At 55.0% G+C, this 20286-nt stretch overlaps 1 protein-coding gene across 1 annotated transcript in view; it reads right to left on the bottom strand.

Annotated features, from left to right (window-relative positions):
* The window catches only part of CELSR3 (cadherin EGF LAG seven-pass G-type receptor 3), a 53793-nt gene that overhangs the window by 23612 nt on the left and 9895 nt on the right, over positions 1-20286 (bottom strand). Inside the window, exons 3-14 of the mRNA XM_039910271.1 lie at positions 9900-10532; positions 6741-6963; positions 6096-6211; positions 5768-5856; positions 4617-4774; positions 4020-4183; positions 3540-3665; positions 2960-3129; positions 2503-2688; positions 1933-2043; positions 1343-1511; positions 724-865 (exon numbers count right to left, since the gene is read on the bottom strand). Of these exons, the coding sequence (XP_039766205.1) occupies positions 724-865; positions 1343-1511; positions 1933-2043; positions 2503-2688; positions 2960-3129; positions 3540-3665; positions 4020-4183; positions 4617-4774; positions 5768-5856; positions 6096-6211; positions 6741-6963; positions 9900-10532 (2287 nt within the window). The remainder of the gene's footprint in view (positions 1-723; positions 866-1342; positions 1512-1932; positions 2044-2502; positions 2689-2959; positions 3130-3539; positions 3666-4019; positions 4184-4616; positions 4775-5767; positions 5857-6095; positions 6212-6740; positions 6964-9899; positions 10533-20286) is intronic.

The following is a 20286-nucleotide window of genomic DNA, read 5'->3' on the forward strand; positions in this document are numbered from 1 at the left end:
CAGTCAACCGTCAGCAGTCTTCTCTTCTGAGCACCCCTGAACACTGTATTAGGTAGGCCCCGGGATCTCTGCCCTCAGGGAGCTTCCAATCTAAGTGGGGAGATGGGGCAGACCCAGATACCAAAGGGACACCCAAGAGACACAAAGTCATAAGCGTGGCTCACTGGAAAGAGCAAGGGCTTTGGAGTCAGAGGTCATGGGTTCGAACCCCGGCTCTACCACTTGTCAGCTGTGTGACTTTGGGCAAGTCACTTAACTTCTCGGTGCCTCAGTTACCTCATCTGTAAAATGGGGATTAAGACTGTGAGCCCCACGTGGGACAACCTGAATCCCCGTGTCTACCCCAGCGCTTAGAACAGTGCTCGGCACATAGTAAGCGCTTAACAAATACCAACATTATTATTATTATAAAGACACAACAAACTTCAGAAGAACACAAGCCACAAAAGCATATGCACATGTTCGTCACAGCTATGCCTACGGGTTAGGGAGGAGGTGTGGAGAGTACAAGGGTCAGATCTGATCTGGGGAGCCTTCCTGGAGGAGATGAGTTGGTAGTCGAGTTTTGCAGAAAGGGAGCAACGTGGTTTGGAGAAGAGGATTGGCTCGAAGGTGGGGGACAGTGATAGGATGTGCTTAGTTGAAGCGGAGATCAAGGTCATCATGGGGTTGGAGAGACACCTGCCTCTCTAGGGACAGCCTGAAACCCCTCCAGGCCCTCACCTGTGCTCACAGTACTGTCCGAAGTAGTTGTCCCCGCACTCGCAAGTGTAGCCATGGGGTGTCCCCGTCTGTCGGCGGCACACTGACTTGTTCTTGCAGGGGTTTAGCTGGCAGACATCTATGCAACTCTCACCATAATATCCTGGGGGTAGAAGCAGCAGAGGCCCCTTGAAATGAAGTCACTCATCTGGGTTGGCAGAACGAGCTGGGCATCTGGTCCAGCCAGAGGGAATCCCGAGGTCTCAAGCACTGACCACAACTGACTGGACAGCCTCCTCAGGCTCTGCCCAGATTTTGCCAGTTGCCCCAGTTGGGCACAGGGAACGGTCAGGGATTTGCAAATCCAAACATCAAAACCTGATCAGCTTTAGCCACTCTGTCCATGGCCAACGCTGGTGTTGTTTGGGTAGCAGCCAACCGGCGGGGATGCGGGGAGGGAGTTTCAGAACAGCGAGAGAAAGGAGAGGACAAGAAGGAAAGACAACCAGATAAACAAGAGAGGGAGAGGGTGAAAAGGAAGTCGGGGGGGGGGGTCGGGAGAGGGGAAGAGACGGAGACACACAGAGAGAAGGAAGAGCAGCTGGGTGGGGAGGCTGGGCACCACCCACCAGGGCCCTACCTTGCTGACACACGCAGGAGTAGCTTTGCCAGTTGTCCCTGCAGTTGGCGTTGGCCGGGCAGGGGTTGGAACTGCAGGGGTTGGGCACGCTGCAGCCGGCCTCCACATTCAGGCTACTGCTGGGCTTAGGGAAGGTGATCCTGGTGGGTGTGTCTCCCAGCCAGACTCCCTGCCAATGGGCAAACCGCACAGCAACGGTCACATGGGAGATGGGGCAGAGAGGACTTAGGAACTTGGCCTCCAAACCGAGGGTTCCTGGGATTCACACATTCGCGCATTCATTCGTACGGTCAGCTAGCAAAGCTTCCGGCCTCCTTCCCTACCCCACCCCAGAGAGTATCCTGCTGAGACTCAGCCCTCCAGACCTTCAAGGAGCCAGGGGCACGGTTGTGCTATACTGCTTCCCTCCCTACCTTCCTCCCCATCACCACACCCATCCCAGCACCCTCGGGACTGTGCCCCTACTGAGAGGCGGCCATACGCCAGCTGAAGCTCCAGCTCGGCTGCCCCGCCGAGTCTCGCTCGACTCTGCCGGTTGGAACCTGAGGCCCCAGGGCCCGAGCAAGCTGCCACTAGAAACCCTCAGTCACCTGGATGCAGCCATCCAGGCCATTCTGCACCTCTCCAGAGGCTGGCAATCCCCCAACGTGAAGATGCTTCACCTTCAGGCCATGCAGTTCATTCCCGACCACCATGGTATCCTGCAGAAGTGGGGGCATCAGGTCACCCAGGGAACTCAAGGCCAGCAGAGGCCCTGAGCCTCAGGAAAAAGTCACCCAGACACGGCCCAGTCGCAGACATGGACACGCCAACCCATATCTCCCCTTGGTTGGTGCTGGACCACCTCAGGCAGCCAGACGCCCACGATCCCAGGGTCAGCCGACTGACTGGGGGCCAAGCACGGGCGGGGAAGCTTGGGACCAGTTTGCCACGAAGGGCCACCCGGTAGTGATCTCGTGTAAGTTGCAGCACTTAGTTCAGGGCCAAGGGAGCACTAAATAGAGGATCTTTTAGGAGATGAGAACATGGTGAAAATACTGGGCTTTCAGGACCCTGGCTAGGAAGAAGGATGGGACAGGAGGTCCCACCAGGAGAAGAGAGGAGGCCTTTGGGGAGGGAAGGGGAAGAGGAGTTCCGGATAGAAGAGCCGGACTACAGACCTGGAAGAGCCCAAAGTCCACGGTGACCACGATGATGTAGTGACTCTCCCTCCCACTGCGCACATCCCGCAGCTCCAGCTGGAGGTCGTGCCATCTGCCGTCACTGAGGGGCACCTGGTCCAGGAGGAGCCGGCTGGTGCGGCCGGAGCCCCTGTTCACCACGAAGGACAGCAGCCCTGCGTCCAGCTGAGGAGAGGAGCCCGGCCCGGTGAGAGGCCTCTGCTGACTGGGCAGGATCCTAACACCCTGCGCAGGGTCAAGGGTACAGCCCCAGCCATCAAGAGCCTCAGTGGTCCAGAAGACCCCCCAACATCACCCCAAAGGGGAGCACAAGACCCCAGCTGGGCCCCCCCACCCTTCCCAGTATCCACTCGGACAGCAGCCTAGAGGCTGGATCTATGTCCCCCTAACCAGGAATGAGGACGGAGGGGCCTGGGGATGGGCCCGAGGGACATACCTGGCACAGAAGAGTGGTATACTGGCCGGCCTGGGCCTGCAACAGCACCCCATGTGGCTGGCGGGTCCGGAACGCCAGCCCCAGATACCAGGGCATGGAGACCTTCACCTCACTCTTGAAATCCCAGGAGAGGATGCCGTTACCCCGGAAACGGTGGGGATGGGCCATGGCTGGGAGGGGAAAGGAGCCGGGGAAGGGGATCGGATGAGGGGCAGAGAAGGGAGAGGGAGGCTCTCGACCAATCCTTACACACAATTTCAGCTCTTTGGTGAGGCCGTGCAGTCCACGATGCGATGACAGCATCTCTAGAAACCCTGCTCTGTGCCCCGCAGCCACTTGAACTATCTTCTCATCGGTACCCTCATCCCGCCACCCTATAAACTCCATGCCTTCCACACCCCCGTGGTCCCTACCCATTCCCACAAGCTCCCACCTCCGTTCACTGTGCTTTCCAACTTCTCTTTCCCCGGTTTCCTTGAAACACTCCACACGGCACACACGGTCCAGGCACACACCCGGGGCTCCCGGACCCCGACGCCAGCTCCCTATGCGCTACCTGATGTTTCCCGGGTCCACTCACCATGCCTGCAGTCCTTGCCCCCGAAGCCCACGGGGCACTCGCAATGGAAGCTGCCCCAGGTGACCGAACAGGAACCGCCGTTCTTGCAGGGGTTGGAATCGCAGAAGCTGTGCTTGGCATGGCACCCTGGAGCCAGCAGCAGGGGTAGTTGGGGGTACTATTAGCTCATTGGCTAGCTCTGTCCCCCTCGGCCCCATGGCGTGGAAAGGAGCCCCAACCTCTCGGTTCCAGGAAACCCCGTGCATGAGAAGAGTTCCCGGGCCTTGTTGGCCTTCCTTTGTGCTCTGCCCACCCCGTGGCTGGATTCCAGCGCGTGGGACAGCTCTCCCCACTCCCTGGTTCCCCCTTGTGACCCTTTCCCCCTTGGTCTAGGTTGGGAGCGGCGGGGGGGAGAACGTGGGTGGAGGCAGGCCCAGCTGCACATCCACCCAGCATCCCTGCCCCAAGGACCCCACCAGGAGGGCTCCCTGGAGCCGGTACCTGCAGCTGTCCCATTGTTGGCAATGTAGGAGGCCAGGTCGATGCGCTTGTTGTCGATGAACAGGTCTCTCATGCAGCCCACAAACTCCTTGTGCGCCACCGGGAAATTCTCAGGCAGGTTGGGGACGCCACCGAGGAGCAGGGGCCCCGTCAGGTCCAGGGATCTGGAAATAGATGCAGTTAACGAGGGTTTGTCTCACCTGTGGAGCAGCCAGGATGTCATGCCTAGCCTACCCCAGCCCAACCCAGCAGAGCCCTCAGCGTGGGAGGGCCAGCATCCCTGCTCTGAGGATGAGCAGAGGGTGGTAGGCTCTCTAACCTTGACTGAGACTCAAGTCAAGGTTAGAGAGCCAGGAGGAGCAGGGCGGGCCAAACATGCAGGGCTGGGGCTTAGGCACCGTAGCCCGGTCGGGGAAAGGGGCGAGAGTTGGGCAGGAGAGGGGTGAGACAAGGCACCGGTGGGATCTGGGCATGTGCGGAGCTAAGTAGGCAGGTGTGAGGCCTGGGTTCAGCAGGTGGGGTTGGGGTCTAGATGCCTAAGGGCAGTCTCAGTGTAGATTCAGCCTCCTCTCTGGGCCCCAGTCAGGGGTTACTCACTTCTTGGAGCTGGACTGCACGCCCTCTGCCGCGCATGAGTAGTTGCCGATCTCAGCCCCAAACTGCAGTGCCACCGACGCATCGCACTCATCCACAGTCAGGATGGCCACCTTGTCCTTGGAGGGGCCCTGTGCCACCCCAAGGGAGCCGATCTTGGGCTGCAGACCCAAGGCAGGGCAAAGAAACCTCAGCAACTATCTTGGCCAGTTGACTGGGGCTCCGTGGAGCCCTCCAGCCCCACTCCCTTTTGGCATCCACTCCTCCCCATTTCCTGATACCATTCTTACCCGGTACCAGCAAGCAGTACCCAACCCGATAGAGCCCCAGTCTGTCTCGGAGAGAGCGGAGCTGAGGTCCACTGACTCTAACTGACTCCTGAGCCCCAAGATCACCATTAAGATGGTCTGGGAGAGGAGACCCCCTTGGGCTGTCATTCCCTGGGCCCAGAACCTCATGAATTATGGGTCCTCATCGGACCTTGAATCTGCATAGTGTTTTGATTTTCCCTGACCGCTTTCATGCCGGTGATCTCATCTCCTTCTCACGACAAACTTCTGAGGGCAAGAGAGGCAGCTAGTATGGTCTCCATTTTTGAAGAGAGAAAACTGAGGCACAGAAGTCATTTGCCCAAAATCACACACAGAAGGTCCAAGCCACAGGAGCCAGGACTAGAAGCCAGATTTCTTCATCCCCAGACCCATGCTTGTTCCACTAGACCATGCTGTCTCTCAAGAACAATGCCACAAGACCACATGCCCAATGTCTGGCCAGTGAGTCTGGCCAGAAGGCCATCCAGCTCAGGAGCTGCCTCTGACAGTGGCAACATGACTTTTTCCAGGGTAGAGTGTTAACCACTAGACCACCCGGGATCCAGAAGCCAGGAAAAAGTGTCAAGAAAGAAAGCAATGGTCAACCCTGGGATTACCCCTCTTTTTAGCAAAGGGACCCACCCAGAACGTCACTCTGGGCAGATAAAGCAGTCCCTGGGGAGAAGGGCAACCTTGCCGGCTGCCCCCCGAGCCCTCCTCTCCCTTACCAGGCTGTGCTCCGGGACCACCCCTACCTCTAGGTCTCTGGCCTGGACAGCCAGTGGGGGCGACCCAAGCCACCAGCAGGAGACCCCGGGTTGTCAGTGAGAGGGGGCACCCTACCTTGTTGTAGTAACGTAGCTGGACCGTGTGCCACTGCCCATCACTCACGCCCCCCGGAAGGAAAGGGCTCACCAGGGTGCTTGACTCACCTGTGGAGGGACCAGGCCATCACCCACACCGCCCAGCCCAGCGTTCACCATCATTCCTGCCGTCACACGCTCTGTGAGACACCCATCCTCAGCACTTGTGCCAGCCCCACCCCGGCACGTACAGTCAGCGCCCCATTCGGTGCTTGTCCGTGTCTGTCCCTCGCAGGCGCATCCAGGGTCTCCCCTCCCTCGCCTCCCCCTCCCCCATCACCCCACAGACTGGGTCGGCCCCCACACACCAGTGGAATACTTCAGCTGAACCTGTCCGTCCACAATCTCCACGGCGATGAAGTCGTGCTTCTCGTTAAGACGCCCGTTGTAGAAGAGGAGGCCGCTGCTCTCCAGGGTGGCAAACCTGCCAGGGGGTGAAGGGATCCGCCCGTCAGGGCACCGCTCGGGGCAATGCTCACACCCAAGAGGGCAAGGCAGCCCCTCACCGGCATTCCTACAACCCACCCCCGACCTGCCTCCGAATAGGGTCGGGAACGTGGGGCTTCCAACCACAGTTCTCCAGAGCGACCACCAGGTGGCGCACTGGACCCTCTCTTCGCCGTCTGCAGGGGCGAACTGAATCGAGCAGGCGATGGGGGATCTTTTTACACCTCCCCAAAGTGCGCTTATTTTGTCGAGACATCTACGCTGGTGGAGTTTATTTTTATTTTCATCTTCTTTATCCCTTCCCTAAGAAAATCCCACTCGAAAGCTTTTTATTGCTGCAAGGGAAATGTAAAATAGCTTCCCAGAAAGCAGCGGCAAACCACGGCCAAATTAGGTTACTCAAATCCCATCCAGGGCTCTGCGGCTCTGGCGGCGGGAGAGGGTTTTCAGGATGCGCGTTTATCCAGAGATGGGCTGGGCTGGACAACTGGGGTGGAGACACTCACGAGAGGGACAAGGTCAGGTGGAAGCGTTGCCGCAGACCCCGGAACATGACGAAGGACTTCGGGGGGAAGGAGCGGGCGGACACCTCACAGTACGGTTTCTCAAAGCCGCCCGCCGGGCACTGGCATTGGAAGCCCCCGTCGGGAGAGTTGGTGCAGGTGCCCCCGTTGCGGCACACTCCGGGCACACAGCGACCTGCCCGGCTATCCAGCTCGCAGTCCTCACCTGGGAAGAGGAGTGGAGTGAGCGATAGGGTGGATTCTCTCTGGCAGGATAATCCGTCCCCCACCCCCCACCCTCTGTCCCCTCCATGCTCTTCTGGACCCCTGAACTCCATCCACTTTCGCCCTCTCCTCTGGGGTCAGGGCCAGAAGAGGCCTCTCAGAGCTTGGGAAAGGTGGGGGAGCATGGCAGATGGCCAACTCTATTGTACTGGACTCAGCCAAGTCCTTACTACAATGACTCCACTTACTTACTTACTTACTTACTCCAACTACAATGGGCACACAGTAAGCGCATGAATGAATGAATGACCAGATCAGGAGCCCAGGGCTTGGGGCAACAGTAGAACTGAAAGTATGTACAGTGTAGCATTGTAAATTCTGCTTGGAGGTCTACAACAAACACTGATGATGAGGAAGATGGCTATAGATGGATACCCTGGCTGGGGGTCGGGGGTGGGAGGGATGTGAAATCAGGGCACCCCCCCCAGTCCAAAGCTGAGGCTCAGCAGGCAGAGGAAGTGTGTGGGGAGAGAGAGGGAGAGAGAGAGAGAGAGCAAGCAGGTAGATTTTATTTATTCACTAGGCTGCATCCTTTGAATCCATTCTCACCCTCTTTTGAACTATCAATTTAATCAATTGATCAATTCATCAATTTATGGCTGCTGGCCTTCCCCCATTAGATAATGAGTTTTTTGAGGATCAGGACCGTATCTTTTACTTTTTCTGCAAGTCCCCTCGAAGTGTCTAGTGTAGTGCTTTGCCCACAGTAGGTGCTCAATCCTTATTATTGGGGGTGAGGAGAAGGAAGAGGAGGAGGAGGAGGAGGAGGAGGAAAAGAAAAAGAAGGAGGCAGAGGAGGAGGAATGCAAGCAGGTGCTCCCTTTAGGCTCCCCATCCCTTCAGAGCTACTGGCGTTACTGCCACTCTGGTCCAACTGGGCAATAGCGGCAAGTAGAAGCAGAGAGTTTGCACCATGGAGCCCCGAATGGCCAGGGACAGCCCTCTCTAGGGCACAGCAGTGTTGGGGTGAGGGAAGACTGAGGATTCCCTCCAATCTCTCCCACGGCCCATGCCCGAAGACTGGGAAAGGGGAGAGGCACAGGAAAAACCCCACGACAGGCCAACAGATACAAAGCCTCACTGACCATCACAAACCATGTGATAGTTGCCTTAATGCCCTTTACACTATCCAACCATTCTAGCTGGGCTGGGCCACGCATCCAGTCACGTAAAAAACTTGTTTAGGCAGGTAATCATCTGGGCCACACGCACTAGCCAACTCAGCCCCATCGGGACAACCAGCAACCAGCAGTAGGAACACGGGGCAGAGCTGGGGGCTGGGAAAGGGGGAAGGGGAGGAGGGTTAGGGAAGAGGTCCAGGACTGGAACTGAAGAACCTGCTTGAGAGACAAAAGCTTGCCCCTCCCAATATTCCTCTAGAATGAACAATGGGCACGTGGCCCTCCCTTTCCTATGGCCACCAGATGGTGCAGCTGCTTGCAGGCAATGGTGGGGGATGGCCGAGCTTGATTTTAGGGGTCAGTGGCCAACCTGAGCTGGGGGAGACCCCTCTTTCTAGCCTAGGGTCCACAGCCTAAGCAACCTCTGTCCTGCTCCCATCCTTACTGAGAATCATCTCTGGGGCTTCCCTGTCCTTTGGGGACCTACAGGTGCTCCCAGACCATTGGAGGAAACTGAGGGCTGTATCCTGAGCTCTACAATCACTCAGACTGGCTCATACTGGCTCTCCAATTCCTGCTACTGCCAGCTCTGGCTGGCACCACCCAGGAGAAACTCAGACCCACTGAACCAGTGTCCTGAGCCTGAGTCAAGGTCCAGGAACCTGAGACGTAGATAGGGAAACATTGTAGCATCCCAAATGCCAACCTTGGACAATCAGCTTGGGTACCCTTTCCACTGGGCCAGGTGGGTACCCGAGGCAAGTCATGCCAGGGCAGGGTGGCACAAAAGGGCACAAAGGGGTACCGGTCAAACAATGAGATGGGGATGGGGGTCGGGGGGAACAAATCCTAGAGGCACTCCTTTCCCAGAACCAATCTGAGCAGCAGAGTGGAAGGTTACGGGCCCCTCGCCTGGGGCCGGGAGCTGATCGCCATTAAGATGGAGATTATGAACTCAGTCCTAAGGAGGGTAGGACCCTTCAATTTCCCAGGCTGCCCAGGTCTGGTGGAAACCTCCAACCAAACTACCAGCTCCTTTGCTCCTGGGACCCGCTCTCTGAATGTAACCCAGAAGTCACACTGGGTTCAGGGTCACACCGACTGATCTCCGGCCTTAGTGCCTGGACCAGGTCACTACTGAGTCCTGGAGTGTGACCAGCCAGTCTCAGGGGACATTGATTTAAAGATCCCCATAGAGACACATAGGAGAATCAGGTTTGAATAAATGCTCCAGATCTCCAGCACAGGGGCAGCCTGACTAGGAGAAGAGCATTCTCCTGATTGAAAAGCATAAAGGGCGAGGAAGTGAAAACCCAAAACATCTTAGGGAATTTCCTCTCAGTATCTCACCTGACCCCTTTGGATTCTCCAAGAAGACGACTGTTGCCTCTGACCCGTCAACCAGATCCTGTCCCGATGGCCTTCCCACCACACTCCCTCAATGCCTTCTTACCCACGATTTCTCCTGCACGTCTCAAGGACTCCCTCCGACCTTCAAAGGACCCCTCACCTTGACCCTTTTGATGTTCCCTGAATACCACAGTCATCACCCCTACCACCCCCTCCATTCCTTCTGCTGCCCAGACCCAGTTCCTCCTCATCTGCACAGGTGCCACCTCTGGCACCTTCCCGGCCCCAGCAGGATGGCTCTGGCTGCCCGCTTTGGGTAGGGGGGCGGGCAGAGGGCCGGGGACCAAAGCCGCCCCCAGGCCCACCTAAACGGCCAGCGCCCCGATTCCCCTCCTCCCCTACTCACCCGTGAAGTGTGGGCGGCAGACACAGGTGTAGCCCCCCTCCCGGCGGGCACACGCACCCCCATTGCGGCAGGGGTTGGAGTAGCACAGATTGATTTCCGTCTCGCAGTAGTCACCGGTGAAGCCCTGGGGGCAGCGGCAGCGCAGACCGGTGATGGGGTGGATGGGCCGAAAGAGGGTGGAAGGTGAGGCCAGAAAGGGGGCCGAGCTGTCGAACTTGAGCACGGAGATGCACTTCATGTAGTTCTCGCAGGGCTCCCGCAGGCAGACGTTATCGTCAAAGGGCAGCACTTCCAACAGGGACACCGAGGTCAGGGCCATGCGCTTCATGTACAGCTGCTCCTGCAGCTCCTCTGAGCTGAAGAACTGACCCCCGCTAGGGGCCAGGGCGGAGAAGCTGACGTTGAGCACGGCTCCGCCCACGTCGGTGTCGTTCTGGATGTTGAAGATGAAGACGTCCTCCTTGGGTGTGGCCAGGACAGTGGCCACGCCCTCCAAGAAGCTGGCCAGCAGGGGCGACAGGAAGCGTTCCTGCCACATGTCCTCCAGCCGCACCGTCAGGCTGTTGGCCAGCATGTCTTCTGTGATGATGATAACACGCAGGACACACTGGGCGGTCACACTGTGGATACCGTCTGTGGAGGGGAAGGGGGCAGAGTATGGGTTAGCAGGGAGAGTGGGAGCCTGTGTCGTGGAACGGAGGGACTAGATTCTCCCCGGCACCCTCAGCGCCGTCATCGACTGTCGCTCTGCCCTGGAGGGACCGACCAGACATCAGACCCTAGACCGCTGGGTCCTCTCCTCCTTTCATCCCCATGACCAAGCTGGTCTCAGGCGAGGGACAGCCTCCCTACCCTGCCCCGCATACCATCTCCAACTGGCTTTTAATCATCACGGTGCTACTTGTTCAGCGTTTACTACAGACCAAGCACTGTACGGGGCGGTGGAGTAAATACGAGATAATCAGGTCGGACACTGTCCCTGTTCCTCGTGGTCCTTGGGTTCCTTCCACAGTCTTACATGGCGGGAGCCCAGGTATTTCACCCCCATTCTACAGACGAGGAAACTGAGACCCAGAGCTCAGTGACTTGCCCAAGGTCACATAGAGGGCAAGTGGCAGAACCAGGATTAGAACCCAGGAACCTGATTCCCAGCCCCAAGCTCTTTCCACTAGGCCATGCTGCTTCTCCAGCACAGCTGCTTCTCTTTTAAACAGCTCACTGCTACCTTCTCCAAGAAGCTTTCTTGAGTAGCTCCAGCCCTTCTCCAACCTGCTACCAAAGTTTACGATCTATAATATCATTTAATTATTTTAGCTAAATGGTCATATTTATGCTGATTGCACGTAAGCCCGGATTGCAAGGAGGGCATCACGTTTATTCTTTATCTTGGGCCCTGGACCTTGAGCCCCTACTACAGTTCCAGCCTCTCCCCTCTAGTTTATCTTCTACAGCTTCGCGTATCTTTCTAAAAACCGACAGGAGCAAATCAGTCTCTGCAGGTGTCCAGAGGGGATGGACACGTGTAAGTGGTGTTTGTGTCAGGAAGGCTGAGGGTCAGCAGGGTGAACTAGCAGGGAAGGGTCGGTGGACAGTGAGCCCACAGTGGAGCTGCCAAGGGAAGCAGAGCAGTGGGCTCAGGGGGCGGGAACCCAGTGGAACTATGTTAGGAACAAGGAGAGGCGGTTATTCCTGGACCTCCTTGAAGATTCTATTGTACAGTCTCTGTTGCTGCCAAAATCCTTAACTAAGTAAATACCGGTTCTCCATGTATAACCTCTAGACAGTAAGCTCCTCGTGGGTAGGAAGGGTGACTATCAACTCCTCTGTATCATACTTTCCCAAGGTTTTAGTACAGTGCTCAGCATGCAATAAGTGCACAATAAATACCATTGATTGAATGATCGATTATCATCAGAGAGCGTGCCTGAGCAATCCGTGGGGGGGGGGGGGAATCTATTCATTCGGAGACACGCTCTCACAGGGAGGGGTGGGCATTTGGCATTCCTTTAGTCCTCACCAGCCAGCCCGCAGAATACGACTGGACATCCAACCTCAAAGAGTGACCAGAAACATCACAATCATGTCTTCCATTTTTATGGAATATTCCCACGTGCCTTAATGTACACCGTACATGCTCAATAATACTGATGATAGTGGTGATGATGAAAGTCCTTTCAATCAATCAATGATATTTATTGTTTACTATGTGCAGAGCACTGTACTAAACCCCTGGGATAGCACAATACACAAAGACCTGGTTGACACGTTCAACGACCTTCCTTTCACCTCCCCCACCCCAGTCTCCACCTTCTCCAATAACTCTTCCTTGTCCTTCCTCCATGAAACCTCGATTTTCTTTCGTGTTCCCAGTCATTCCATCCCTCAGCCACTTAGGTCTCAGGGGCATACCTATTACCTATTTCATTGTTCACTTTTGCTTTTATAATCTGAACCTTTGACCACTGGCTTTATGGCAATCAGCTCTCTCCCCACTATTCGCACACTCTCTTCTCCCACTACACCCCAGCTCTCACTCTTTGTTCTATCTCAAGATAATCTACCTACCGTGCCTCATTCTCGTCTTTCCTGATGCCAACCTCCTGCTCACCCCCTCCCCTCTGACTGGAACACCTTCCCCCTTCACATCCAACAGATCGTTGCTCTCCATATTTTCAGTCTTTCTGAAATCTCATCTTCTCCAGGAGACCATCCTGATTAATTTCTGATCTCTCCGGGTCCTATTTCCCCAACTGCCAATTCAGCATTTCCGTATCACCTAAACACTTAAGTACCCTTAAACTCCAGTAGCCCATATGTTCATATCTTTATACTCTTCTATCTATAATTTATTTTAGGATTAGTTTCCCCTGCTAGATTGTAAGATTGTTGAAGACGTAGACTCTACCATACTCTCCTGAGTGCTTACTACAGTGCTCTACAGGCAGTAGGCACTCAATCAATGCAATTGCTTGACTGAGATCAAGGTTAAGTGACCTGAACCCTCCTCGTTTGGGAACCTTGTGTGGGCTGAGGGAAAGGGAGAGAAGCAGTGTGGTTTAGTGGTTAGAGCACGGGCCCGGGAGTCAGAAGGTCAGGGGTTCTAATTCCGGCTCTACCATATGTCTGCCGTGTGACCTTGGGCAAGTCACTTCACTTTCCCGGGCCTCACTCAGTTCCTTCATCTGTAAAATGGAGGTTAACAGTGTGAGCCCCCCATGTGGGACAGGGACTGTGTCCAACCTGATTAACGTTTATCTACTCCAGCACTTAGAACAGTGCTTGGCAGATGGTAAGCTCTTAACAAGTACCCTCCATTACTAAGAAAGCGAGGCAAAACCCTAGGAATCCCCAGGTCATGTTCCTCGGTCAACTCCTTCGGGCCTGCGCTGCAGGCTAGATGGCGTCTGCTAGACTCAGGGCAACTCACCCAGTGAAAAACCATGGGTCGGGAAGGGAGAGTTAGGGGTTTGAAACGCAGACCTACCTGCCGGTGCAGTTAAAGTCCTGCCCCCCCCCTCATGGGCCGTGGGCTCTATTTGCCTTATGGTTTCCAACTGCTGAAATCGAGGACCAGTGGCCGCTGGTCTACAGCGGCCCCTGGCGAAAACCGGCCCCCAGGCCTCCCGTTTGGCGGTTGACTTAAGTTTAAAACAACATCACTGCACAAATACAAGGGATGATTTGCACTTAGACGGTTGGGAGGGGAAAAAAAAGAAAAAGTAATTAACACCAGTGCTTAAAGTAAGCCAGAACCGGGTGGAACTCGGCTTCAGGAGCGGTGGGAGCGACAACGCCCGGGGAGGGACGGCGCCACCCGGCCCCGTCCTCAGCTCCGGCCCTTTGCTGTCTCTGATTGTCAGCAGCTGCAGCTTCACCCTTTCCCTTTCACTCCACCCTGTGGCCCTCGACTGCGTGCCCGGTGTCTTTTTCGGTGGCTGGCTTCTCCCCGGTCCCCCCGCCCCCCCGACCCCCGATTCTCCCGGAAAGCCTGTTTGCTTTCCGTCGCCCCTACTTCCATCCCTATAAAAGCCGCTCATCACTGGGGCTGCGGGGCCCGCCGAGGGTTACTTTTAGTACTGATTAGACTGTAAGCCCGTCCGATTAGACTGTAAGCCCGTCAAACGGCAGGGACTGTCTCTATCTGTTGCCGACTTGTTCATCCCAAGCGCTTAGTACAGTGCTCTGCACATAGTAAGCGCTCAATAAATACTATTGAATACTGATAAAAAAGAATTGCGGTATTGAGGCCGTGGCCATCATGGACTTCTGCTGCCCTCGTTTGGTGGAGGAGGAGGAATAAGAGAAGAACGAGGGAAGGGGAGGGGAGAAAGGAAGAGGGAAAGAGTAAGGGAGAGGGTTGGGGCGGGAGGGGGTAGGCGGAGACGGAGAGGAGTTTCACTGAGAGGGAGGCTTGGGGGCGAGCATGAATCAGAATAATTGCTCTCCCAGGTCCTGTACAACTCTTGAGCCCGTTCTGGGCAATCAACCCAACTTCCAAAAAAATTTTAACTGCACACTAACTCCTGGAAACAAACTACTCGCTACAGCATCCAGAAAGTACAGGATCCTGTCAGGTGAATGCTCTAGGTAAATGCATTATCATGTCTATATAGATGCACGAAAGCAATAGGAAATCTGGAGGAGGGGGTTGGAACACATCCCCTATTCCCCATTGCAACAATAGTTTGCAAATGCCGATTTCACTAATAACGAGCTCTGTTAGGAACATATCACTCAACAGTAGCATGGGACTGCGGCACAGCGAAGTCAGAGGCAGCAGGTCCCAAGGTCAGCCCGCCTGGAGTTTATCAGCCTCTCTGCATGTCAGTGCTGTCAGCTTCATAGAAGGAGAGATAATTGCCTTTGCTATCTCCCATTGCACTCCACCGGGCTTGGACATCAATGAATTTCCTGCCCGCATCGTGTCCTGGAGCTGAGAGGAGGTGGGGAGAGAGGGCAGGGGGACCGAGTGGGAGTTAGTACCACAGCTGTTGGCTGCTGGGCTTCCCCACTTTCCTTAGCCACTGAGGAAATGAATGTGGGGACTCAATTTACTTTGATCACCAGGTCGTAACTCATAGCTGGCAAGCTCACAGCCATCTAGCTAATCCCACTACCATCTATAAATGCAACCTAATACAATCCAGCTTCTGCTTTGCATTGGAGTCTGAAGAGCTGGAGATAGGTGCACTGACAGCATCCCCCAGCCCTCCCCGAGAATAGTCATCTGGCCTCTTGAGCAGTTTCATCAGCAAACCTGGCAAGACGGGGTCCCCAGCAATGAGGTCCTCCAGTCCGGTCACCTCACCAGCTTTGAGGCAGTGTTCATCATGACACTCCTTTGCTGGATGGGATGTGAAGAGAAGGGATAATAGCGGGTTACCCAGCAGCTGCCGTAGAGTGACCTGACACGGGGCACTTGCAGGCGGGGAGAGCAGAACAAATAATAATGTTGGTATTTGTTAAGCGCTTACTATGTGCCGAGCACTGTTCTAAGCGCTGGGGTAGACACAGGAGAATCAGGTTGTCCCACGTGGGGCTCACAGTCTTAATCCCCATTTTACAGATGAGGTAACTGAGGCACCGAGAAGTTGTGACTTGCCCAAAGTCACACGTTTTAGAGACACAGTCAAGCATAGACTCAAAGAGTTTGGCATCGCAGCAGACAGACCAACTTGATATGCAGCAATCAGCACAAACTTCAGGTGGATCGGAAGGCCACGAGGCAGGGTCAGAAGACTTGTACGCTCCCCTTACGGGACAATGAACACGTTTACCAACTCTACTGTATTGTACTGTATTATACCAAGTCTATTTTTTGGTATTATATTGTACTAAGGGAAGCAGCATGGCCTAGCATGGCCTAGTGGATAGAGCACAGGCTGGGAGTCAGAAGGACCTGGCTTCCAATCCCGGCTCTGCCACTCGTCTGCTGTGTGACCTTGGACAAGTCACTTCTCTTCTCTGGGCCTCAGTTATCTCATCTGTAAAATGGAGATTAAGACTGTGAGCCCCATGACGGGACAGGGACCGTGTCCAACCTGATTATTTTGTATCTCCCCCCTCATTTAGAACAGTGCTTGACACATAGTAAGCGCTTAACAAATACCATCATTATCATCATCATCATTATTATTACTCTTCCGAGTGCTTAGTACAGTGTTCTGCACACATAATTGCTCAATAAATATGATTGACTGAAGTAGCGAAGGACCATCTTTACATCCACACAGTGTAGACTGGACTGCCAGTCATTCAGCCACTCTCTCACTGTCGGCAGCTACATCTCATCTTTGAGTGCAAAGGATGGTTGATATATTCCTTGGCTCTGGAGCCACCCCTGCAGCTGGGTCACAATCCTTGACTGTAGAAGAGTTTGAAACGCCCCACTGACCCATTCATCTCTGGCCCGGACAGGATTTTCTCACCTCCCGACCTCCACTGACAAGTAGAAAAGAAAAAGGGTTAGGAGTCAGGAGACCAGCCCTTCTACTCGAATCCCGTATCCTCTTCCCCCTTGCTTCAATCTGACACCCCTAACTCTCCGGCACAGGAGCACACTCTGTTAGCCTACCTTCTCCCGATATAGCTTCTAACGGGCTCTGCCTCAGAGACTGGGGCGGGGGTGGAGGGACGGACAGCTCAGTGCTCCGAAGGACTGAATGATCAAAATCCTTCCTTCTTATAAAGGGTAGCTCCACCCCTGCTTCAGAACTAGCAAAGATCCAGGCGGCCTGAGGCTCTGGAAGTCACGCTGGGTCGCATCCCTTCCCCTCCTCATAAACCTCTAGGGGCTCCCTCATTTCTTCAGGTAGCAAACTTAAACCAACCATCGACTCAAGGTTCTCCATAACTGGCTTCCTCCCACCTAAGTGTTCTGTTCCCCCACTACTCCTCAGCTCAGGCTTTTTGTTCCTACTCAGCTGACCCCTCAACCATCTGTCATTCTCTACTCCCTTTCTTCCCGTGGCTTATGCCTTCCCCCTGCCTGGGCCACCCTCCCTGCTCAGCTTCTCTGAACCACATCCTTCCTTTCAAAGCCCTTCTGAAACATCACCTCCTCCAGGAGGCCTTCCCTGATCGTTGCCATTGTTTTTACGAGATGTTCTTCCCCTTGACTCTATTTATTGCCATTGTTCTTGTCTGTCTGTCTCCCCGGATTAGACTGTAAGCCCGTCAAACGGCAGGGACTGTCTCTATCTGTTGCCGACCTGTTCATTCCAAGCGCTTAGTACAGTGCTCTGCACATAGTAAGCACTCAATAAATACTATTGAATGAATGATCCCCCTACTTTTTGGTACATGCCATTCTCTTAACCACTTTTTATTTCCAGGCTCCCCGAGCAGCAGTTGCCCAATTGTGCCAGTGTGGGTCACTTCTGGCAGAGCAGCTCACCGAAGTTCCTTTACTTTCACCCTGCTGCTGTTCTGCTATGTGGCTCAGGGCCAAAGCCATGGCTGCTCTCATTAGCTCTGAGCGTGGCTTTGCCTCAGAACCAGGAAGGAGAGTGTGGTGATGTGGTGGAGGTAGAGGAATATCTGCCCCTTAAACCCCGCTGCCCTTCAGCCTAGCCCTGTTCTGGCCTCCTGTTACCCTTACTCTAGACCTGCCAAGGGTTGGCATCCTATCTTTTCCTTCTTTGCATGTTTCCAAGCACCTAATAGAGAGGAGGGGTGCTCAGACAGCCCTGAAGATACCAAGAGGTCCAGGGATCTGTTTCCTGAGGACTTTCCTGTTGAAATTCATCTACTTCCTAAGCAAACCACTCAGGCAAGCTGGAGCCCAAGGCTGACTGCATGGGCTGCCTCCAATCAGGCTGCCTCTCTGCAAGCCAAGGACAAAGAGAAAGAGAGACAACATGGGGCCAAGGGGGTGTGACCTCTGAACCTTATCACCCTTCGCTCCTATGCGTTTCAGGAGCGGCTGCCCCCGCTGGCTCAGCATCTGAAAGCTAAGGTACCAATGTTGGGGAATCTACTCTTCTCCATGAGAGACAAGGTGGATCTATGCCGGGGCTGGAAAAATGATATAACCAGGGCCACTGCTGTGCCCCGCCACCTCCCTGGGGGTGTCTGAGGAACATAAAAAAACCCTCCTCAGGGCAGCTCACCCATCCAGTGTAGCCTATTCCCCTCCTGGGGCCAACCCAACCTCAGTCACTGAGGGCTGGGGAAAACCCAGGGGACACAACTTGTATTCGGCACCTTCCAAATGCTGCCTTCCTCAAATCGCCATCCTTCTCCCCACTGCCCCTCCCGATCTCCCCAATGTCATGAATCCACCAGTCGGGGGTCGGGGGGGGGGGCAGGTGGTTCAGGAAAGAGAGGAGAGGGGAAGTGGGAGGGCTGGGGAGGGCCCTCGGTCCTCCTTTCAACCCTGACAACGGGACAAGCAGGAGGCTGGCAGGAAAGGGCATCCTGGGCCAGAGGGTAGTGCCCCAATCATTCAATAGCTGGCAATCACCGTTCACAAGAGCAAAGCATTAACCTGGAGAAGGGTTGAGCAAGGGAAAAAACAATCAAAAGGAAATGAATCTGTCTCCAGTCTACAGGTGAACATGACTCAATCAGCAGAGAAAAATCAATGAGGTGAAAAGAAATGAAGCAAAAACAGACTGACTGCATCTTTCCTCCTTATTCGAACCCTACCCAAGCCTCCGAACCTTATTATAGCAATCTTCTCTCCTTTCCAAACTGCTGAATCAAATTGGTCTTCAGTAGGCTAAGCATTCTTCTGGTTCTCTGAATAACCAACCACAGATTACATTTACACCTCAAAGTCTGGTCTTGCTTTCCCTCTCTCTCCCCAACTGCCCTGACCCCACCTTCCTAAGTGAATTCCCACCAAACCAAATCCACCATCAACCTAACACCCCCTTAACCTCATCGAAGGACCTCAACCAACATTCCCAGTGCATGTTGACCTCATATGCTTCTCTTTTGAATGCCAGCACATTACCACAATTCTTCACCACCCACGCACCCCCGCCCCATCCCAAACTCCAGCCCCGCATGGGCCCCAACCTCAATGATGAACCACTGAGTCACCTCCAAGTCCCACAGATTTACTTCTCCACGTTGGGACAGATACAGCAGAGAGTGAAGGGTGATGGGGGAGAAGGGGACAATGGGTAAACAACTGGGTTGGGAGTGAGGTATGGCAGCCCAGAGTGAACACGAATCAGCTTACATAAGAGGGTAAAGGCGTGAGCAGGGCCAGTACTAGGTCAGACCAGTGGTCCACCTAGCTCAGGATTCTGCCTCCCACCGTGGCAATGAGATGCTTAGTGATGGACAGTGCTGAGAGTTACAAAAAAATGTAGCCGGAATGGGAGCAGTGGCCAGCTGCCTTTCTGAGAGGGAGGTGGGGTGGGGAGGCAGCGGAGGCCGCTACAACTTCAGTTAGAAAATGGTTTTACTTTCAGCCCTGGAATCAGGGCAGGTTGTGGTGAAGATCAAAATGGTCTCACGGTGAATGAAGTGGGTTTTTGCCTAGGGGTGAGGAGATCTCCCCTGCGGGGATCCAGATGCCTGGGAGCTCCTTATCCCATCCTTGGGGCCTGCGCACATCAACACCAGTCTCAACCTCTCCAGAGTGATGAACAGTGTCCCAGGGCCAAAGCCCAACTGGGTGCCACCCGAGCACCCACCTATCCTGGGGGAGGTGGAGGGGGGAGGTACCCAACGGCGCCCCTCCCCTTGCCTCCGGCGCCCCTCCCCTTGCCTCCCTCGGTCGGGTTTAAACTGGCCAAGCCCAAAGCACGAGGTCTGGGCCCCTCACTGTGCAGCGTGGAGCCGGAACAGAGATTTCCACCGTCCCTGTCAGACTCCTCCTCGCAGGAGTCAGCCCATGCCTCCTCTCTCCAGGACCCATCGGCCAGGGCAACCAAACCACTCTGCACATCTGAGTCAGGTTCGCCCCTGCTTGACACCTGGTGCCACTCCCAGTGCCGCCCTTGCTGGGTTCGGTGGTCCCTGCCTGGACCCCATCCCCCATCTGCTCTGTGTTTGGGGGAAGCAGATGGTTAAGAGAATGATGACACCACACCCCTGGCCCCAAAACAAAGAGCACAAAGCGAGCTGGAACAGCCCCGGTCCCTGGGGAGCGATGCTAATCGCAGGCAGTGGAGCCATCCAGCATAAATCCAGGGGCTAAGGGCCGAGCCTCCAGCCTGCTGAATATTCATGGACCAGAGAGGTGGGTGTTCCCGGGAGAAGAGGGAGAGGGGTCAGAGAGGGGCCCAGCCCCAGGACTCAGGGCCTGGGAAATGGATGGGGATGGGCTCCTCCCCTCCTCACAGCTGTGTCTGGTGCAGCCCCACATAGCTCAGGCTCCAGTGGCTGGCTCCTTATTACATGGAGGGGCGGGTAGAGAAGCCCCTGATGC

This window comes from Ornithorhynchus anatinus, chromosome X1, assembly GCF_004115215.2.
Source record: "Ornithorhynchus anatinus isolate Pmale09 chromosome X1, mOrnAna1.pri.v4, whole genome shotgun sequence".
Taxonomy (NCBI): Eukaryota; Metazoa; Chordata; class Mammalia; order Monotremata; family Ornithorhynchidae; genus Ornithorhynchus; species Ornithorhynchus anatinus.